This window comes from Colius striatus, chromosome 6 (assembly GCF_028858725.1).
Source record: "Colius striatus isolate bColStr4 chromosome 6, bColStr4.1.hap1, whole genome shotgun sequence".
NCBI lineage: Eukaryota > Metazoa > Chordata > Aves > Coliiformes > Coliidae > Colius > Colius striatus.
The window spans coordinates 47,073,920-47,094,075 of NC_084764.1; the positions used below are offsets into that span (position 1 = coordinate 47,073,920).

Here is a 20,156-nt window from a genome sequence, read left to right on the forward strand (position 1 = left end):
CGCCAGGCCAGAAAGGGCGGGCTTTCTTCCCGAGCGCCGGACACGACAAGCGTATGCAGTATTGCTGACACAAAAATAGCTTCAGTTAGGTTATTAAACGTCCTTTCAGGGAGCTGGCAAGCCTGAGGCTGTTTTTAGGCAACGCACAGATTAACAACTGCATTAGGCCAAACAGCACTTAGGGCTTCAGATAATAAAAACAACTGACGGGCGAAGGAAGCCTACTGCGAGTCTCCAGTGTCAGCACTTCAGAGAAGCTCCGTCTGTGGAGGCAGCAGGGCCCAAGCACGGGGACTGCAGAGCGTTTTCCTCACACTAACCCAGACACGGTGGATTTCAGGTAATACTGCAGTAGGGTACAAGGAGAAACAACTTTCTTCTGGCAACACCTACAAAAGACCTGTTTTGAAAGTGTTTCTCAGCTGAGATTTATAATAAGCACGCAAGGTGGCATAGCATTTTAAAGATGTTCAAGAAAAACGTCTTCACAATGCCACATTTAGTTGGGCACTTTCCACTTGTATTTCTAACATTTCCTTTCCAAGTCTGCCTTTACAATCACTAAAACAAACTTTTAGCAGATACACGTTTGCAGGCACATATTTGTTAAGTGGTGTTTCAGATACTTGGGTTGTTCTCCCTTCCCTTTCCAGTAGCTCCCCACCAAGAAAACAACACCACACCAATGCATTTATTTAATGCTTTAGTAGTTGAAATTCAACAAGTAAATTAGTTGCAAGGAAAAATATTTAAATATAAATTCGGTAAAGTACATTCTCCTCACAGAGGACTAACCGTGTGCCACGGACCTGTGTGCAAAAGAGGGACTATGAATATTTTTTAGAGCATGGAATCATACCCTAGGACAGAAGATTAATATCAGAAGTTGCAATCTAAAAAGATACTAAAGTAAACATAAAATTAAGCTCTGGAGAACAGAAGTGGTAATTACAACTGCCTTGTCAGCTAGAGTTGTGCATCACTACCCCATGGCTATTACAAAAGCTCTACTAAGGCTTCTCCCATTACTATGACTGATCCTTAGCAGGTAGAAATCAATTCAGCTCTACTGAAGCCACTGTAATCTGGGGCTTTCTAAGAACTGATGTTTCCCTAAGTATGGCTCCAAAAAAGCTACTGCATGTACTTGTCACAGAATCATGTCTGAATAAGGGCAGGATTATTTAAACAAAGATGCATATATACTAAGTAATACAAGAATACAAAAAGTGTGCGTGCCACGGAATGTTAGTTCAACAGTACTGGTATTTCTAACAACCATAGTTTTTAAAAAGTCAACCATTCAGTATATACTTGAAAAGTTACAGCAGAACAACAGTTTTATAAAGGGATTTGTACCAGTTTTTAAGCAGAAAATACAAATAATATCTTCCAGTTTGAATTAAGTCTTAGGAAATTTCTTACAGCCTTTGGTTTCAAACCAATATAATGCAATTAACATTACAGTGCTTACTTAGTATTCATCAGGAGAGGATGCTGTACAGGAGAGGGAGAAAATGTGAAAAACGGGAATAACAAAGTACTGTATTATAGAAAGTGAAGGCTGAAGCAAAAATACTCTTGGGTATATCCTGTACATCATGTAAACACATATTCAGAATAGTAAACAGGATAAAATGTCTTCCAACCTTCCCAGTTACAATATAGCATATGTATAGAGCATATATAACATCATCTTTAGGAAACGTAGCCCATTACATCCTAACTCTGTGCTTAACTCATTTGCGATTCAGACAATACATTCATACAGTAGAAGTACATCTCATTCTTATTTGGAGTTTGCTGGTTGCCATAGACAAAGATAGATCAAATAACACTGAGCCTTGCTTTTAACTCAGATACTGTCACTAGATAAGCAATGCTCAACTGTTCAAGAGCCACCTCTTTTGCTACCAAAGATGAGAATTTTCAGGTTTAGGTATAGCAAATCAAGCTGAAAATCTCTTCTTTACAGTAGTTTTCCCATTTGCTTGTCATTAATTGGGTAGAGCAAGTAGTTAGCTTCTATTTAAAAAAGCAGATATTATCAGTAAGCATATACACAACAAAATTACTACTTGTAAACATAACATTCAACCTCTAATTTTTTAGGGCTTTGGAGAATAACAATTTGAAAAGTGACTGGATTTTTTTGAATATTGTAAGAAACAACTTACTTGCTCACCAACAACAAAAAAGAAAGTTCTAATTTATCAAAGTGTCTTTTAATAGCATTGTGATATATGGAAATCCACTGTAGCAAAATGTTATAGAGTACAATTAGATATCAATGCAAGAAATTAAGCTTAAAATGTTTATAAGAAAGACGTCGGTGCCTCATACTAAGAATTCCTTCTAGCATTAATCCTTCCTCGCATCTGGGTAAATCATGACTGGCTATCTTTCTTCAAAGCCTCTAGTCTTTGTAGTAATGCATTTCCAAACACCTCTCGATATGCAGGGCTGAGAGAGTCCAACAAGGAGTAGACAGTTTCATGGTATGGAGTTTGCAATCTGTCATCAGTCTGGTCAAAATCGTAAGCTACTACCTGCAACAAAGAAATCACTGGTTAAATTTCTGTGGTTGGGCTCACCTTGCAATGTGAAACAGCTATCACAACATTTAGTTTTGACAGTCAGGGTATTACAGTAATGTGAGAACAACAGATATCAGACTTAAATATCAATCTGTGCTTTTCACTGTGGGTCTCAGTAGTAATATAGTATTTTAACCATTTCAATTACTTTTAATCCAAGACTCAAGAGTATTAAAATCTATCATTATTACCTTTGAAAAGAAGCCTTGCATCTACATGTTTGCACAAAAAATACAAATGGTGTAAAAAGGAGTTGTATGCATACTGTATGACTGACTTATCTGGGTACCCAAAAAAACCAAAGACTGTCCTGCCTATAACAAATTGCTGCTTCCGTCTTCATCATTTTGTGTCTTGCTTTGTTGGAAGTTAAAAGCTAAAAGTTACAATTTTTAGAACAAAACACGTAGAACAGGTATTCTTAAAAGTACAAAAAGAATATGTATGTTGATTTGAAGTATTCTTCTAGGCACTTTTTTTTCCTCAAAACAAAGAGGCTTAAGAAATTACAAACAAATTTGTTTACCCTGAGTCCTGCTTCAGAGAGCTCCAGGCAGTATCTGTTCCTTTCCCTGGTTTCCACATTGATATATGCCACATCCTCTGCACAGGGAAGGGTTTTTGAGACAAACATGTTGCTGACAGCAAACAGAACATCATTCACAACAGCTTCAGCTTCTAGTCTCATGTCTTTCACATCTGTTCCTTCGAAGTCTCTATAATCCGGATCTTCTTCAAAACTTGTATTGTTGGGCAACTCCATAGGATTGCAACCAGTCTCCATTCTGTGTATGGAAACATTTACTTTAGATTTATCATACCACAGCACACCACCATCAAACAAGAGCTACATCTTAAGCAGAAGTATTTAACATTGTCCAAAAGCCAGGGATATACAAGACACAGCGGCTTCCATAACTCATGAAACGACAGTCCAAAGAACTCAAAGCCAAGATGTTTAGAACAACTGCTTAAGGAGGTTCCATTAGCACATGGAGGCAGAATCAGAATCACTCAACTTGCCACTTTTTATGCAAGTAACTTACATTCTATTGTATGACTCTTATGATTCAGCAGTAATTAACTCTGCACTTTGCTTATGCAGAATCACGGAATGCAGTAGGAAGACATGTCATGCCCAGAAAATGAATTCAAGAGCTGGAGAAAATAACAACCTATTGTTGGTGAATTTATGAAAGACTTGGATACTAAATGGGTGAACTAAATGGGTTATCGGAGACTATAAAGACAGTAGCTTTTAATTTACAATTACTGAAGAACAATTGCCTTGTTAAGCTTTTATGCACAATTATCAATACATTTCAGAGACAGATACAACTAGCCTTTGTATGCGACTGTTAACAAAAGGGGACAGACTCCGCGTGGTTTACCACAGTGGCTCCAGCACTTGCATCTCGGGTACCGGTGTGGCCACAAGGCCTCTGCTAATTACACCCAGAGGGAGACCTGTCACGTGCCGGCACAAAGCCCCTGTCACGCGAGACATTCACTGCTTAAGACTCATCCCTTCCTGCTAAATCCCACCTCGGACGTACAAAGAAATTCCAAAGATGCCGAAGGGGCCAGGGGAGTCACCTGGTTCGCATGAAATCACCCCGAGTCCCTGTGAGCGCCACAGCCGCAGCTCGCCCCCGCGGGCAGGAGCGGGCCGAGCCGGCTGCGCCGAGCCCCGGGAGCCCACCTACCAGCTCTGGCGGCGGCGCACGGCCGAGGCCCCGCCGCCCGACCCCCAGCGGCTCCAGACACGGCGGCGCTCGCCCCTCCGCTCCGCCCTGCCTGCTGGGAGAAACTCGCCTCGCCGCTGCCCCGCGGCCGTTCGCAGGAGGCGGCCGTTCGCAGGAGGGGGCCGCAGCTCCCCCGGCTGCCGGGGCTCCCGGCACCTGCCGCCCGGGATTCGTCTGGCAGCTGAGGCCCCTCGGCTCCACACCGCCCCCTCGGCCCCGCCCCGGCCTCTTCCGCCCCCGCCTCCGCCGCTGCGCGACGCCACTTCCGCGCAGACGTCACGGTCCCGGTGACGGCGTTCGGTGGGGGGGAAGGAGACAAACAGCCCGGATCGGTGCGGCCGCCCTCGCCGGCGGCGGAGAGCAGGGGCGGGGGACCTTCTGCCCGCCGGACTGGGGATACCTTCCCCTCTCCGCGCAGCGTTGTGCTGCGGCGCGGCGCAGCTGGTGGCGGTCCCCTCCGCCCGCGGGCCGCCTGGAAGATGGCGGCCACGGTGTCCGAGTGAGGATGGAGCTACCTGCCAGCGCTTCTTTGCCCTGAGGGGAGGCAGTGCCGCCCCGCCAGCGGTGTGAGAGGCGGCGGAGGTGCCGCCTGGCAGTGGGACGGCTCTGCGGTAGCCCGCTCTGAGGGGCGAGGCTGGGCCCGGCGGCTCCCCCTTGCCTTCCTCTCGCCTCCCTGTCTCCGCCCGCCGGAGGGGCCAGCCCCGGCCCGGACTGCTGCCTGGCCCCGCAGCCTCCGGCACGCAGCCGCCATGCCGTGGCCTTTCTCGGAATCCATCAAGAAGAGGGCCTGCAGGTACTTACTGCAGAGGTACCTGGGCCACTTCTTGCAGGAGAAGCTCAGCTTGGAGCAGCTCAGCCTGGACCTCTACCAGGGTACCGGCTCCTTGACACAGGTCCCTCTGGATAAGTGGGTAAGAGATGCCGGCACTTCGCCTTTCGTCTCCTGCTGTGCCTGAGGGACCAGCCGATCCCCTGGACCTCGGCTGCTGCCTGTTTTAACTGCTCAGCCTATTTTGAGTAAGAAGTTATAGCCGTAACTCGCGTTTCACTAGGAAACTCGTCTAAAACGCTCGCACGTTAAAAGGAGAGAAAATTCTGGGTATTTATTATAGATATCTTTCTAGATACTTTGGTTTCGTTTTTAATTGTAAGGAAAAAAACCCCAAAAACTAAAACCAGCCATCAGTGGCTGATGGTATTTCAGGGTGGAGGCAGTGTAGCCCAGCCTACTGGAAGTTGCTGCTGTGGTTATTGAGAGGCACGTTTACCAAGTATTTGTAGAGATCATAAAAACATACTGTAAGCCCTGCTCCATGTGTACTTTGCCTTCACCTTGGAGGCATCTTGGTTCTTATTGACAGTGTTCCTCTGAACTTGGTCTGTGGAGACCTCTTGAAAATGGCCCCTTAGTCTTGCAGTGGTGAAAAGACGTGTTGACAGGTGGGAAGCTGGACTTTGCTTAGCAGGTGGGCTGGCAGCTGTGAACCGAATGAAGCTTTTTCCAGCCCTGGCATGTATGCCTTTAGCTACATATTCGTATGTAATCGGCGCGTATGTGTAAACACAGGCACACATCCTTCAAGCCAACTGCAGTACCTCACAGACCTGTGACTGTAGTGTTTTAGAAAGTTTCTCGGGTTCATTACGGATATGACTGAAATCTGCTGGCGGTCAAGCGACTGTCACGGGGAGCCGTGCGCAGCGCGGGGCGCCAGCCCCCGGCTTCCCGGGCAGGACAGGCGGCAGACGGGCCGGGCGCCTCGCAAAATACTTGCCAGCCACATCCTTAATGCTGTATGCCCGCGTTAGGCCGCGCTGGATGCACTCCGGTGAGGTCTGTGTGACGGTTCGTCTGCAGGTGTCAGGGGGCGGGGGTCTGCCGGGGGCTCGGCGTTAGGCTGGGCCCGCCGCGGGCCTGCGGGGGCCGCCGCGCAGGGGTTGTGGCGCCCCCTAGCGGCTCCCGCGGCACGCGCCCGGGTAGCGTTATTGACAGCGTGAATACTTGGAAACCGCGGCACGGTGCTGAATGAGCAGTTAATTGCGTGTGCCGAGCGATTAAGTGTGTCTGCGGGAATGCTTAGGCCATTCTTTTAGATGAGCGTTTTCCTGAGATCAGCGTTTTTCTCTTTCGTTTGTACACAATGGCATGTTTGAGGTTCCCTGCACGTGACTTTCTCGTGTGACAGATTGCAAACGTGGCTGGCACGGAGCTGTGACAGCTCTGTTTTTCCCCTTGGGCACTACGAGATTGTTTTCTATGAATCACTGAGATGACTATATTCTCGTATCTCTCGTATATCTCATATACATCATATATCTTGTAATCTTATTTTTATATAATCAATTTTTGTGGATACTTCTGTTCAGCTTAACATTGTAGATATTTTAGCCAACATGATACAAGTTTATAGCTTTAGAGAGATATGTAGGGATAGCTGCCACCATTAGTGTAACCCCTTTGCCTTTGGAGCTGGAATGTTCTGATGTTTGTGACTGAATTTTGATATACATCAAATAGTAGTTTTGCTACTGTAATTTTCAACTGGAGACTTCCAGTCAGTAACGTGGGAACAAGTCCTGATGTGAAGATTGTGCATTGGTTTCAAAATCTCATTTGGAATGCTCTAATTTCTGCTTTCTAGGAACAACTGGTTTGTTTATGAAGTAATTTAGCTGTAAGAATACTTGATTTTTTTTTGGCTTTTAAATAATACATTTTAATTTCAAAGTAATAAAGAATGTACTAAAATACACTCATTTTGGTTACCATGTGCATAGTGACAAAGACATCTGACTTGTACTGAAAATATGGTAACTAGTTTACATCTTGCTATGGCAAATTGTTTTGTAAGAAGTCAATTAATTTAAACAAATCTGTGATGTAGTCAAATGCAATTTTCATTATATTTTTTCCTTATCTTATGCTTTTACTATATCTGTAATTTTTACAGTTAGTCCAAAATCAAATTTTAATGTCACTGAATTTTAGTTTATTATTTAATTCTTAAACAATATCCTGTTAGAACTGTTTCTGGTTCTGTTTCTTCCAAGTGGATGACCTTTGCTGCTGCTTTAGTGGATTTTGGAACAGAAACTAGAAGAGCTGAATATGCAAGCAAACAAAAATTCTAAAAGCAAAGTTCTTAAGAGTATAAGCAGAGCAACAAGTTAACATGATGGGAAAGTTGCATCTGGAGACATAAGAAAAATATTCTTTTTCTGAAGGATTTTTTTGTTCATTTTCATTTAAAAACTATTCTATATAATTAGAACAACATTTTAAATAAAATATAAAGCAACTCTTAAATCTTTATTTTGAAAAAAAGTCTTTTGATATCAAATTTATCCATTTTCTTGAGTAAAATCGGTGACTCTGTTCAAGACAGAAAGGTCAAAACCACTCTTTTATTGCCAGGTGAAGATTCTGCCATAATACTACAACCACAGTCTTTAGCAGTGTCTTGCATATACTAGAAAGTGGCACTCACTGCGTTTGATACGTGATTTAGACTTTTTTTCTTTTATTAAAGCAGCCTAGATAGCTCTTGTTCAGTAATTTAAGTTTTAACTACACTTTTTAATCAGGGGACAAACAGGGATTGGCTTTTTTTTTTCAATATAAGTGCAAAGAATATGTTTCCTGTGTTTGGCTGTGATGAAATCTGTGTTACGTGCAAGGCTGAGTCATGGGAAACAAACGGCAATGAAATCAAAGTAGTTGAAAGCCAGTTTATTGTCTTTCTGAGTATAATTAATTTTCTTGTAGCCTCATTGTTTTATTTGTTATACACAAAAATGTGGATATAGTATGGGATTCAGTCATGTATTTATTTTTTCTCCCCTTCTAGTGTCTTAATGAAATCTTGGAGTCTGCAGATGCACCTCTGGAAGTCACGGATGGATTTATCCAATCAATTTCTTTATCTGTACCGTGGGGGTCGTTGCTACAAGATAATTGTGCATTAGAAGTGAAAGGATTAGAGATGGTCTTCAGGCCAAGACCAAGGCTTGGTAGGCTTATTTTTCATTTCAAATAGGAGACTTTTTACAGTTTTTCAGACGTGAAAGGCTACCCTTGCTTTACTCAGTTCTAATCCGTATTTATAATGCCTTTTGATATACAGATATTAATGACAGAGAATATAATAAAACAAGAAGATATCAGTTGTTCATCAGTTGGTTGTTAAGTATTTCTGAAGTGGTTGTTGTTCAGTTAAATAATTTCAAGTGTTTATAATGTTCCTACTGTCATATCTCTTCCAAACTGTTTCAGACATACTGAAGTGGAAATAATGCTGTGTGGAGAGGAATGTTTGGTAGCCAGGTTTTTTGGGTGTTGTATGCTAAGTGCTGTTAGTCAGCATTAGTCCCTGACGATGAGGCAGCAGTAGGATAACACTGTAGTCTAAGAGTTACAGTGTGCTTCTGTCTGTCTTGGGCAACTTTAAGGTAAAAGTCACATCTTCTTGTATAATTGGAGAACAGCTAATACAATTTTAATTACTATCACAGTCTGAAGTAGTAACATTTAAGTACTCTAAATACTTAACTACCTTTGATTATAATGCTGAGAGGATTGTCTGAGTTTTTCTAGCTTATCTCTTTCCATACAAATCTGACAAATTTTCACTATCAAACTTCCATAAATTGTTAAGATCTGTGGTAATAGTGAATGTGAGACATTTAGTGCATTTTAATGTGTAGAAGATTTTGATTCAGTGTCTCTGAAGGAGTTTATTTTTTGTTTCCTTTTTATGGTGTATAGATTAGGGAAGAAAATCTTTTTTAAAATGCATCATAAAGAAGAGAAAAAATGTATCAAACATATTTTCCGTCTTTTACAAGTTAGCTTAAGTAACTTGCCTATATATACTCCACATTTCATTCTTATTTCTTTAACTCGAGATACATTTTGAGCTACTTTCCTATATTTTTCTTGCTTTGAAAGGCAGTATTAGGAGGAAGCTTTGTTTATTCACTTGCATCCATTTAGTTCTCTTTGATGCACAGTGCTTTATAATTTAGTAAGACTTCTTTTCCTCCACAGCATCTGGGTCTGAGCCTATGTATTGGTCAAGTTTTATGACAAGTAGTATGCAGCTTGCAAAAGAGTGTCTTAGCCAAAAATTGACAGATGAACAAGGAGAAGGATCCCAGCCTTTTGAAGGTCTTGAAAAATTTGCAGAAACTATTGAAACAGGTATGAATTAATTACTGACATCTGCATGAAGAGCTGAGATTAGATCATATGTACTAGATCTCAGTTTTACAAAGTGGCAGCTCATTTGCCAAAACCTGCATCACAGATTTTCGCTTGTTAGCATTACTTGTAAAATTTGAGCAGGAAGATGGGACAATTGATCTTGTTTTTGAAGCAGATTTTAAAAATCTCATTTACTTACTAAAATATGTTCCCTCAGTGGACAGAATGAACCCTGATTCAGGGTAAATTGGATTTTGTTTACCCCAGAACAAATACAGCAAAATCTGTGCTTGGTGAGATGCCTGAGTTCTGGAGGTGCCTGTTAGTTCATCACGCAAACCTAGATTATTAGTAGTGATGTGCTGTTAAGGGAGAAACAGAATGGCTTTTCAGCTATTTTTACACAAAGCTGATCTGTAATGACACATATACCTCAATCATTGAATTGTGTTAGAAGTACTTCAGAAACTCTGGGTTTTGTTGGTAGAAGAATCTAAGGGCTTATGACCACATTCTATGGTGGAGAACCTAATGCTGAAATGTCTGAGCTACAGGAAATGTTCAAAATCAGATCTAGAAATGGAAGCTTTCAGCCAGAGTAGCATGCTGCTATAGCAGTGTTTAGGAGTTCAGACATGGCCCACAATGAAAAGATACTTTCTTTGAGGATCATACATGCTGAGCCATGTGGAACAATTTGATTCAAGTTGTCACTTCCTGAAATATCTGTACATTAAAGATTCATTGCATGGTATGGATGCACATATTGGGCATTTAATAAGAGTTTACATTGTCACTTGATGTTTTGTTACATTATTTAACTCAATCGATTGTTTCCACTGAAGTAAATATTGAGAACTGAAATAGAATGAAAGCCCACTTAAAATTGCTTGTGAACACGATTGTGTGGTAACTTGACTTAACTATTTGCATGGTATCTTTTTGTTTTCTCATTTAAGTTCTAAGAAGAGTAAAAGTTACCTTCTTAGATACTGTTTTGCGAATAGAGCATGTGCCGGAAAACTCTAAAAGTGGAACTGCCCTGGAAATCAGAATTGAAAGGTAAAGATTGCTTTTTTATTTCTAATCTGTATTTCTTTTCCCTAGGGCATCTTTTTGCCATTTCCTGTACAGTGTATTTACTCATGCACACACATTCATAGCATACAGTTAGACACGAGTGCTTGAGCACCTCTTACAATCCCAAAGAGCACTTTCTCCAATCAGCTTCCACTTAACGTGTTTAGGCGAAAGGTATTTAACCATCAATTTAGAAGAGTTCTGCATTTCCCAAGGATAAGTTGGTGACCACTTCCATAATTAATGAGTACTATTTTTCAGATGTTCAATGGATATGGTTAACCGATCAGATCACCTCTTTAATATCCAAAAGTAACTGGCTCTTTTGAGTAAAGATACTTGGATGTTTTCAGAAAGATACTATCCTGAAGAACAGTCAACTAGAAGGTTTTTAGATCCCCTGTGAGCTCTCAAAAGAGCCTGTATATATTCTGTAATTACTTTGGGCTTGAATACTGTACACATTCTTAAAAGTATTAGGCTTTTTACTTAAGGGATAGTGTAATCATGCTTTCTTGCAAAGTATTGAAATCACCTCCAAATAAAACTGATTCTTACTAAGGAATGATAATGAAATATATTTGAGTTTAAATATTTATAAACTTCAGGTTGTTATCTTCAATTCAGGAGAGATGTCAGTAAAACTGTAATTATTTTTCTTGTGTAAGTCCATTCCCAGGACAAACCTCTTTGTACTTCAAAAGCGAAGATTGAATCAAACAGATAAATAGCATGTTGATTTGAATTTTGATACATTTTATTTATGGAAGATAGGCTTTACAGTGCAAAAATAGACCTATTAGGTTTAGACTTGCATTGTTTTAGGAGTTTGCTGTTTATGCTGTCTCTTGGTTGCGTAACCTAAGAAGTTTAATTTCAAAGACATTTTATAGGTTTGGAGCCTATTCTCTTGGTTTTCAACTTCTATTTTGACAGAGTGTTACTTTCAAGTAGTACTTCTAGACAACAAAAAAAAATGTTAGATGGCAAATTTAAAAAAAAGAAGGGGATTCTGGAACAAGCATGTCTCCCCTGATGGGAATGGTGTATTTCAGTTTTGGGCAAGCTCCTTCACTCTGTGGTCAGGTTAGCCATAAGGTCATGCACTGGGGTATATTTACACTGGAAGCAAATCACAATTTCTCTGTGGTGTCCTGCAGAAAATTTAAGATTTCCTCCCATTCCCAGAGAGTGGTGTTTTCTTGTTTCGCAACAGTCAGTGGCATTGTAAATAGAGTGGAGAGAGCATGTACAAACTTAGGGGCTAAATGGCACAATAAAGGTAACAATTGGTATGTACCTACCGTCTTTTTTCTTTTGTGTCGTAGAACTATGTACTGTGATGAAACTGCAGATGAGTGCTCTGGAATTAATGTACATCAGCCCACAGCTTTTGCTCACAAGTTGCTGCGGCTCTCAGGTGTCTCTCTCTTCTGGGATGAGTTTCCTGCATCAGCAAAGTCCTCCCCAGTGTGTTCAGCTACACAGCTGGTAAAATCAAATATATTCTATGAGAATGTAAATTGATGAATGACAGAGCATATTGTTACACTAATAGATTAATTCTGAAGGAGGTAGTAGTTGAACTTTTACTTTCATCTGTGTTTGATGTTTCACAATCACTCCCTGTTGATTTTGAGGAAGGAGAAGGAAACACTTTAGGACTGAGTGAAACTTAAAATATATAGTAATGGAATGTAGTTCCCACTTCTTGACTGTTTTGTGGAAACCAGCTCCACTTTTTTGCAAAGATGTTGCACATTTTACATGCCTTGTTTCTTTCACAGTTATCAGTATGTGTTTTTAGTGCCATTGCCAAACTTATATTTGTGTAAAGTGAAACGCTTGGGGTTTTTTGGGGCTGGTGTTTGTGTGTGTGGGTTTTTTTTGTAAGAAATGGAATACCTTCTTATTCCTTTCTCTGTAATGTTTTAAGGCAACTGAACCAAAGCTTTCACCTAGCTGGAATCCAAAAATAATTTACGAGCCACATCCGCAATTAACAAGAAACTTGCCAGAAATTACCCCTTCTGACCCTGTACAGATCAGTAAGCTGATTGGTAGAATGGAGTTGAGCCTAACATTAAAGCAAAATGAAGTACTTCCTGGAGCTAAGGTTAGTCGTGCATTTCTGGTCTTTAACTAAAGTAATAGTTACATAGGACTGCAAACAAAAATGGTGAGGTTCTCAAGGGGACAGAATCCCCTTAGTTTGTTTGCAGATTCTCTACATTCAAACCCAATACATATGTCTAATAAGACATCTTTACAGTCAGTGCTCCATTGAAATCTGTTAAAGAAGAGTTCCTGTGTTTAGAGAGACTGAGTTTGTGTGTTGGAGTAACCCTTGAGAAAACTGTTTAATATAGTATTACAGAACAAAGTTAAAGAAAGGCCTGGGTTTTTTATTTATTAGGTGCAGTTCAAGCAGATTGGATGTAACATAGGTACGGTGTATTGCTTAGTCTAAGCTAAACTTTCGTTTTCTTTGGAACACAAAACACTCTGGAAACTGAATTAAGTTAGAACACCTTTGATTATCTTAACAAGCATGTAAACTACAAAATATACTGTGTAAGTTCATATCAAATATTCAACACTTCAGTAATTTGATCTTCTTTCAACTTTTTCCAAAGAATGGAAAAAATCATAGGAAATAGTATAGAAAACTAATTGACATTTATTTTCCTTGCTTAGGTAAATATTCCTTTAAGGTCATTGTGAGCAAAAGTATGTTATCCTGCTAAGGTACAAGCTGGAAGCAATACACAGTTAAACTTTTAGCTGCTGTTATGTAGAAGATGAAGATACTGCTGTAATGGCTTTACAACATAATCTGTTATTGAAGTTGATTCAAGACTTCTAAAGAAAAATTAAGTGTTCTTGAAAGTGTTCTTTCATTTTTTTTCAGTTGGATGTAGATGGACAAATAGATTCCGTACATCTATTTCTATCACCAAGGCAGGTACATCTTCTACTGGACATGGTAGCAGCTATTGCTGGGCCAGGCAAGTGACCGTTCTGTAAACGTTTGTCTTACGGTGGACAGAAAATAAGCTTTGCAAGATAAATAGTGGTGGAAGATTATTATTGTTGATTTCTGTCTGATGGTAGCAATATGTTTTGTAACTGCTCTGAGCAGGTCTGTGATCAATTTATTGACTTCAGTTGACAAATTGTATGTGATGGTAATGAAAATCTAGGTAACAAGTAAGGTTTGGTTAGTGACTATGTAGTAGAACAAGAGATGGGGAAACGGTAATTGGAGAAAGTTGGGAGGCCAGAACAATTTTGATTCTTGTAGCTTCTGATCCACAAGAGCGGCTTAGCAGTCTGGCTGCTTCTCTATCCTGAGCCTTATTGACAGGCACAACACACAGAACAGACAGTAATTGAGTTCCTTTGTCCATATTTGCTAAATAATTAACAGCAGAGTTTCAACTACTGGGGTAGCAAAATGAGGGGGTTTTGGTTTGTTCCCCTCCATCTGCCTAATGTATCAACACTTATTGTTAGGATAGTTAATCTTCTTTTTGAAAAGATTTGTCATGTCCTGGGTAGATGCTTAGTATCCTTCTAATTACATTGATATATTTGTTGTACTGGACTTTTTTATTAATTAGGGTAGCTGGAAAATCATTACATACAGTTCCTGTATGTGTCATCTTCAAACTGAAGTTAATAGTTCCTTAATAGTAAAGCCTTTTAATAGATTGTGTCTTGTAGTCCCTAAAGCTGACTGAAAAGAGAAATATATGCTGATATTGTAATATTTTGTGTGAACACTTTTGCATAGAAGACCTTAATGTATTTCCTTCAGCCTTGAAGTTAATGGATGCTAGGGAGAGAGTAATTTGTTTTGGACAAGTAAAATCTTCCAAACAACCAAATGAGTGTATATACGCATCTGGCACACAACAGATAAGTGTACGTATACAGATGCATCTAGAGACGACAGCAATGGATTAATGTTCAGATTAATTTTTGAATTTGCTTTGGGAAACTGGTAAGGAAATGACAGTGGGCCTCCTGTCTGTTTTTTTATTCTGAATTCAGAGAGCCTGAGCAGGATAGAATTGTCAAATAAAGATAGGAAGAACCGGCCAATGCAACAGGAAGATGAATATCGGATTCAGATGGAGTTGAAACGTTACTTGAGGAAAGAGTCTTTATCTGCAGGAGCATCTTCTGAACAAAGCTTCTATGAGACAGAGAGCGCCAGAACACCTTCTAGTCGTGGCAAGTATTAAAGATGACGCAGCACAGCAAATAACTTGTTGTGATTATGTAAATTGACTGTTCACCTTTTGATCTTACTAACTCAAATATCAAAGGCACTTAGATATAGAATAATTGTATGCTATTAATTGTACTGTTGAATAAAAAGATAAACACCTAGTTTAGGTATCAGGTTAGACCTGACTGAGTAGATCAGTAAAAGTATTTTGTAATCTCTGTATTATTGTGCAATGAATAAATGAGGAAGTACAGAATTATAGTTGTGTTGCTCTGAGTTTTAAATTTTTGTTTGAATAAGTTTTTACAGTATGGTGTGGAGGTGTGAACTTTGAGTTGTCAGAAGGAGAGTGTATTAATTTATAGAAATGATGCCCACTTGGATACAAAAATGAAACATTTACATGGTTCAGTATTCATTGATTTTTGTCTTTTTTTGGTATTGGTCTCTTGTCCATAGATACTACTGGTCTCAGCGTCAAGAGAACTTGGAACTTCTGTAAATAACATATTTAGCTGGTTATTCTGTCTAGCAGTTACATTTATGAACTTAGGAATACATTTCTATTGGTTTTTTGTTTATAAAATAACTATTTACTATTATGGTTCTTTTTAGAAGAAGAAGTTTTCTTTTCAATGGCTGAAATGGACATGTCTCACAGCCTTTCCTCCCTTCCACCTCTTGGAGACCCTCCCACCATGGATCTAGACTTGTCTTTAACCAGTACATATACAACTACACCAGCAGGATCTCCACTGAGCACTACAGTGGTATAGTATTAACTACATTTACAGTCTAGGACAATTGAACATGTTTACAGCTGATAGTATTCCTCTTCCGCTGTGGAAATTGTATTGGAAAGTTTCTCATTTGTTTGTCTACCAAGACAGGAAATTGAATGTGTTTGTTTTCAAATGCCTTGAAGCTTATATAGGATATCGTATGATTTATGTTCTTTCTAATAACTGCATGTTTGCCATCTGGGTTTTCTTTTAATATGGACTGCACAGGCAATGACAATAAAAAGTACAAAGTTGTATTACAATATTCCTCAAACAACATAAAACCTATGCTGTTGACAGCACCATTTTTCCCAAATCTGTTGTGTGCCTAATATTTTGCTTAATGAGAGACATGGAGAACAGTTGTGCTTTTGACAGAAAAACAGGAGAATACATTTTAATGGAGAGAGCAAAATTTAGCTTTAAAAATATGTGGGCGTAGACAATGGTAGAATTAGAAAGTGTAGCGCAGAGTAAAGCATATCTATGTTGTTCAGTTGAGCACTGTCATGCCATGAAATGGCATGTTGTTGACTGTTTATGCCTGTATTTTCTTTTTGTTTCTTTATCTTATTATTTCTGTTGATCTAATGTTTGACTTCTGTTTGTCAAGTTGAAGGTCTTCTGTTTTTTTTGGTTTAGCTTCAGCCAACTTGGGGTGATTTTCTTGATCGTAACAAACAAGAACTACAGCCTCCAAGAGGTTCGTCACTTGCAGCCAATGTGGTTCACCAGACTTCCTTAAGAAGGACATGTAAGTAAAAATGTTGTCTTGCATTTTGCTCTTTAGATAATTCTGGAAATGAATTTTTGTGCAGCAACTTGGTAAAAACAAATGAAAATCAAAAGTAAGATGACTTTATGAATGTGTTATTGCTGAAAAATTACGTTAACTTAATTTTGTATTTCAGCTATTCCATCCAGATCTGTTTCTGTGGATGAATCCAGACCTGAGCTTCTTTTTAGACTGGCAGTTGGAACTTTCTCAGTGTCTGTACTTCATATTGACCCTTTACCCCCACCTGAAAGTTCACTGAACCTTAACCCATTGACACCAATGGCTCGGGATTTCTTTACCCGAATAGAAAAGATTGAGCCAGTTAAGTTTTCAACAGAAGATTTTCTGTCCTTCCGAGAAGTATTTGCAGAAGCTTGTTCTCATGATCACCTTAGGTATAACTTTGCTTATTAATAAATATAATTAACAAAAATATATTTGAAGTAAATTTGCATAAAGTAAGTTAAGTTCCATAGGAAGTGTCATTTACTATTTGAATTGCATTAGACTTCTTTGTTAATTTCAGAATAGCCTTGAATTTTGCCATCTGTTGTCAAAGACTGCTGGATTTCTTTTAAGTAAAAACGTGAGGAAAAGTGTGTAACCATTAAATGGAACTTAGCTTTTTTCTATAGTAGGTGAAATAAACTAGCTATAGTTTCTACCACAGAGACCTAGAGAGTTAACAGTCATTAAGTAAAGTTACTTCTTTAGCGGCAGCTGTATTTTACAGGACCATCTTTACTGCAATGTAGGGATTTCTGCTTGAAGGAGCTTAGGTTTTTCCTTACTGCAAAATAGCACATCAGTAGGGATAAAATCTCAGCGTGACCAAAATCATAAAGTTAGTCAATAGTCTTTTTCTTGCGGAAGTTTTTGCCATCCTGGTACACTGTGTGAAGTCAAACATTTAAGAGTGTATCTGTCTTTTTTTATTTAATGCATTTAATTTAGACTTCCTGAGCATTTGACTTTTCCAGTGTTTATGTAAGGATGTTAGATTCTCAGCTTTATGTGAGCTGTACCTCAGACTAGATATCTAAAATGTTCTTTACAAATGTCTCTACACTGACCATTGCTGAACATGTAACATGAGTGAGCTCGATTATCTTTTGTGCCTAAAGCTATAAGTGATTATAATTAAAATTTATTCTTACTTTTGAAGATATTATGCCATTTTAATGATTTTTTAAAGGATTGTAGTGGTCTTTTTTTACATATTTAAGTCTTGACTTTTCTTAGACAAGTCCTTGTTTTCTGCTGCTTCTCATAATTCGTGGTTTTTGTAATTCAGATTTATAGGTACTAGTATCAAAGTGTCCTATGAACAGAGACAAAGGACTGCCTCTCGAAGTTTTAGTACTGACTTATCCATTGGGGATATGGAGCTTCTGGAATGCCTTTTTTCTACTGACTCTCATTCCATTCAACCTCATTATACAGAGGTATGCAAAAAACGCAGGGAGTTTTGTCAAAAAGAAATCTTAACTTTGTAACTGAGAATGCTGGGTTTTCACAGAGTTGTTTCAATTGGAAAAGACCTTTAAGATCACAGAGTCCAACCACTGACCTTGCACTGCTAAGCCCGTGGTTGTGATTTCAAATTGCGTTATTTTTTAAAACAGAACATAATGGTTTTAGGATACAACTTGTATTTTAATTGCAGGCTCAAGTAGTGAACCAGACTACTGTCATACCTGACAGGAATAGCATTAAGTAGCCAAACTTTGGTAGTTTGCATCTCTTTTTAAATGTGAGTAACACAGTTTGGGAATTAGAATAAATGTTTTCTAAAAACTAGCCAGTGGAGTTGAGCAATGCCAAGCCTTCTTTGGGTGATGGTTGTTCTTCCAGCTCTTTTAATGATCAGAGACATGCAATGAAGTGGCTGAATAAGTGTGTTGAGTAAGCAGTTGGGCTGGTGCACTGTTCACTGTCTTGAATGTGGGGTTACCTACTATCTGTTCTAGGTAAAATGTCATAAATATCCTCTCCTTTGGCAACTCTTTCTTATGTATCTATGAAGTATTTTTAACTCTGTTTTATTCAAAAGCTGCTGACATTTCATTCTGAGGATGGAAATGGTTCTCATGCTATGCCATGCCTTCAGCTTCATTACAAGCATTCAGATAATAGAGGACCTCAGGTAAGGTGGAAAGTTAAAAACACCAAGTTTCTGTAAAATAACTTTTGTCTAATTTTGTTCATTTTAATAGAAAAGTTTAATGTAAAACAGTGTCTTTTAACTCTCAGCTATTATAATATGTTTCACTGTATTGTTTTTAAGTATTTTAGTGCTTTTTCTCTTTTTTTTTCAGGGTAGCCAAGGGAGACTCAGTTCTGTTCCACAGAAAGCAGAGCTACAAGTAAAGTTAAGTCCAGTGTTTTGTGAGCTGGATATTAGTATTGTAGACAGATTAAATTCTTTGCTGCAGCCACAGAAACTAACTACAGTCGAGATGATGGCATCTCACATGTATGCTTCTTACAATAAGCACATAAGTCTGGTAAGTTAAAAGTGAAATTGATTTATTAACTCGATGAGATTTTGCAGGAGGAAGATAGGATGGAACTGAGCCTGAGGTTGCCAATTCTAGTTTGGTTTGTGGTGATTGCTTTTTGGTTTGGTGTGAGTGTTTTGTGTTGGGGTTTTTTTGGGTTTTTGTTTGATTTGGTTTGTTTTTTCTCCTGATGTAGGACAGTATCTTTCTGATGTGGATACTGATCTTAGATTCAGTGGTTGCATGCTTGGAAACAGGCATAAAGACAGTGGTAGCTGCTCAGCAAACTGTATAAGTTCTAAGCTGCTTGAAGCAAGCAGAACTGAGCAAAAAAGAGGAATCTTGACAAAGTCCTGCATCTCAGTAGGAGCAACTCCATGCACCGGCACAGGCTGGGGATTGACCTGCAGAGAGACCTGGGAGTGCTGGTTGATAATAAACTGAACATGAGCCAGCAATGTGCCCTCGTGGCCAAGAAGGCCAATGGCATCCTGGGATGCATCAAGAAGAGTGTGGCCAGTGGGTCAAGGGAGGTTCTCCCTTTCTGTGTCCAGTTCTGGGCTCCTCAGCTCAAGACTGGAGAGAGGCCAGCGCAGGGCCACCAAGATGATCAGGGGAATGGAACATCTTTCATGTGAGGAAAGGCTGTGGGAACTGATCTAGGTGAACCTGCTTCTGCAGGGGGGTTGGACTGGATGATCTCTAAAGGTCACTTCCAACCCCTACCAGTCTATGAAAAGCTTTCCCTATTGTTATTTTTTTTCCTCTAATTTAGATTTTTTTTTTCCTTTCTTTTTTAGCATAAAGCGTTTACTGAAGTTTTTCTGGATGATTCCCATACTCCTGCAAACTGTAGAGTTTCAGTTCAAGTCACTGCCCCTGCATTAAATCTCTCTGTTCGCTTCCCAATCCCTGACCTACGGTCAGATCAGGAAAGAGGACCATGGTTTAAGAAATCACTTCAGAAGGAGATTCTTCATCTTGAATTTACAGATATGGAATTTAAAACCGAGTTTCTAGGAGGATCAACCCCAGAACAAGTTAAATTAGAACTTACCTTTAAAGAGCTAACTGGTAAGAATGTTAACATTCTGTTCAGATAATCTTTTTTCAGTTTCCCAGATGTTATGTAGTTGACGTAAAGCTCCTCTGATAAGGATTAACACAGGAAGTGTCTTTGCACCTGAATTTTGGAGCTGATTGCTGCAGTTCAGTAATAATCAGCATAAGTCA

General features: G+C 39.4%; 2 protein-coding genes across 4 annotated transcripts in view; one reads left to right on the plus strand and one right to left on the minus strand.

Annotated features, from left to right (window-relative positions):
* Nucleotides 1-686: 686 nt before the first annotated feature.
* Nucleotides 687-4,561, minus strand: GSKIP (GSK3B interacting protein). Of its 2 annotated transcripts, XM_061998775.1 has the most exons (4): nt 4,304-4,561; nt 3,644-3,755; nt 3,124-3,382; nt 687-2,549 (listed from the first exon to the last, which is right to left on the minus strand). In XM_061998775.1, exons 3-4 carry the CDS (start codon nt 3,379-3,381, stop codon nt 2,388-2,390), a joined length of 420 nt encoding a protein of 139 aa, XP_061854759.1. In that variant the 5' UTR covers nt 3,382; nt 3,644-3,755; nt 4,304-4,561; the 3' UTR covers nt 687-2,387. The 2 variants fall into 2 exon arrangements, with proteins under 2 accessions (XP_061854759.1, XP_061854758.1); XM_061998774.1 differs by lacking the exon at nt 3,644-3,755.
* Nucleotides 4,562-4,635: 74 nt separating this feature from the next.
* The window catches only part of ATG2B (autophagy related 2B), a 43,198-nt gene continuing 27,677 nt past the window's right edge, over nt 4,636-20,156 (plus strand). Inside the window, exons 1-15 of one of the 2 annotated variants that reach the window (XM_061998773.1) lie at nt 4,636-5,253; nt 8,191-8,353; nt 9,390-9,542; nt 10,505-10,607; nt 11,954-12,116; nt 12,562-12,741; nt 13,537-13,637; nt 14,686-14,864; nt 15,478-15,632; nt 16,287-16,398; nt 16,556-16,817; nt 17,717-17,867; nt 18,476-18,568; nt 18,741-18,929; nt 19,724-19,997. In XM_061998773.1, coding sequence (XP_061854757.1) covers nt 5,092-5,253; nt 8,191-8,353; nt 9,390-9,542; nt 10,505-10,607; nt 11,954-12,116; nt 12,562-12,741; nt 13,537-13,637; nt 14,686-14,864; nt 15,478-15,632; nt 16,287-16,398; nt 16,556-16,817; nt 17,717-17,867; nt 18,476-18,568; nt 18,741-18,929; nt 19,724-19,997 — 2,440 coding nt within the window. In that variant the 5' untranslated portion in view covers nt 4,636-5,091. Of the gene's footprint in view, nt 5,254-8,190; nt 8,354-9,389; nt 9,543-10,504; nt 10,608-11,953; nt 12,117-12,561; nt 12,742-13,536; nt 13,638-14,684; nt 14,865-15,477; nt 15,633-16,286; nt 16,399-16,555; nt 16,818-17,716; nt 17,868-18,475; nt 18,569-18,740; nt 18,930-19,723; nt 19,998-20,156 lie in introns of those variants that run through there. The other variant, XM_061998772.1, reaches the window with a different exon arrangement.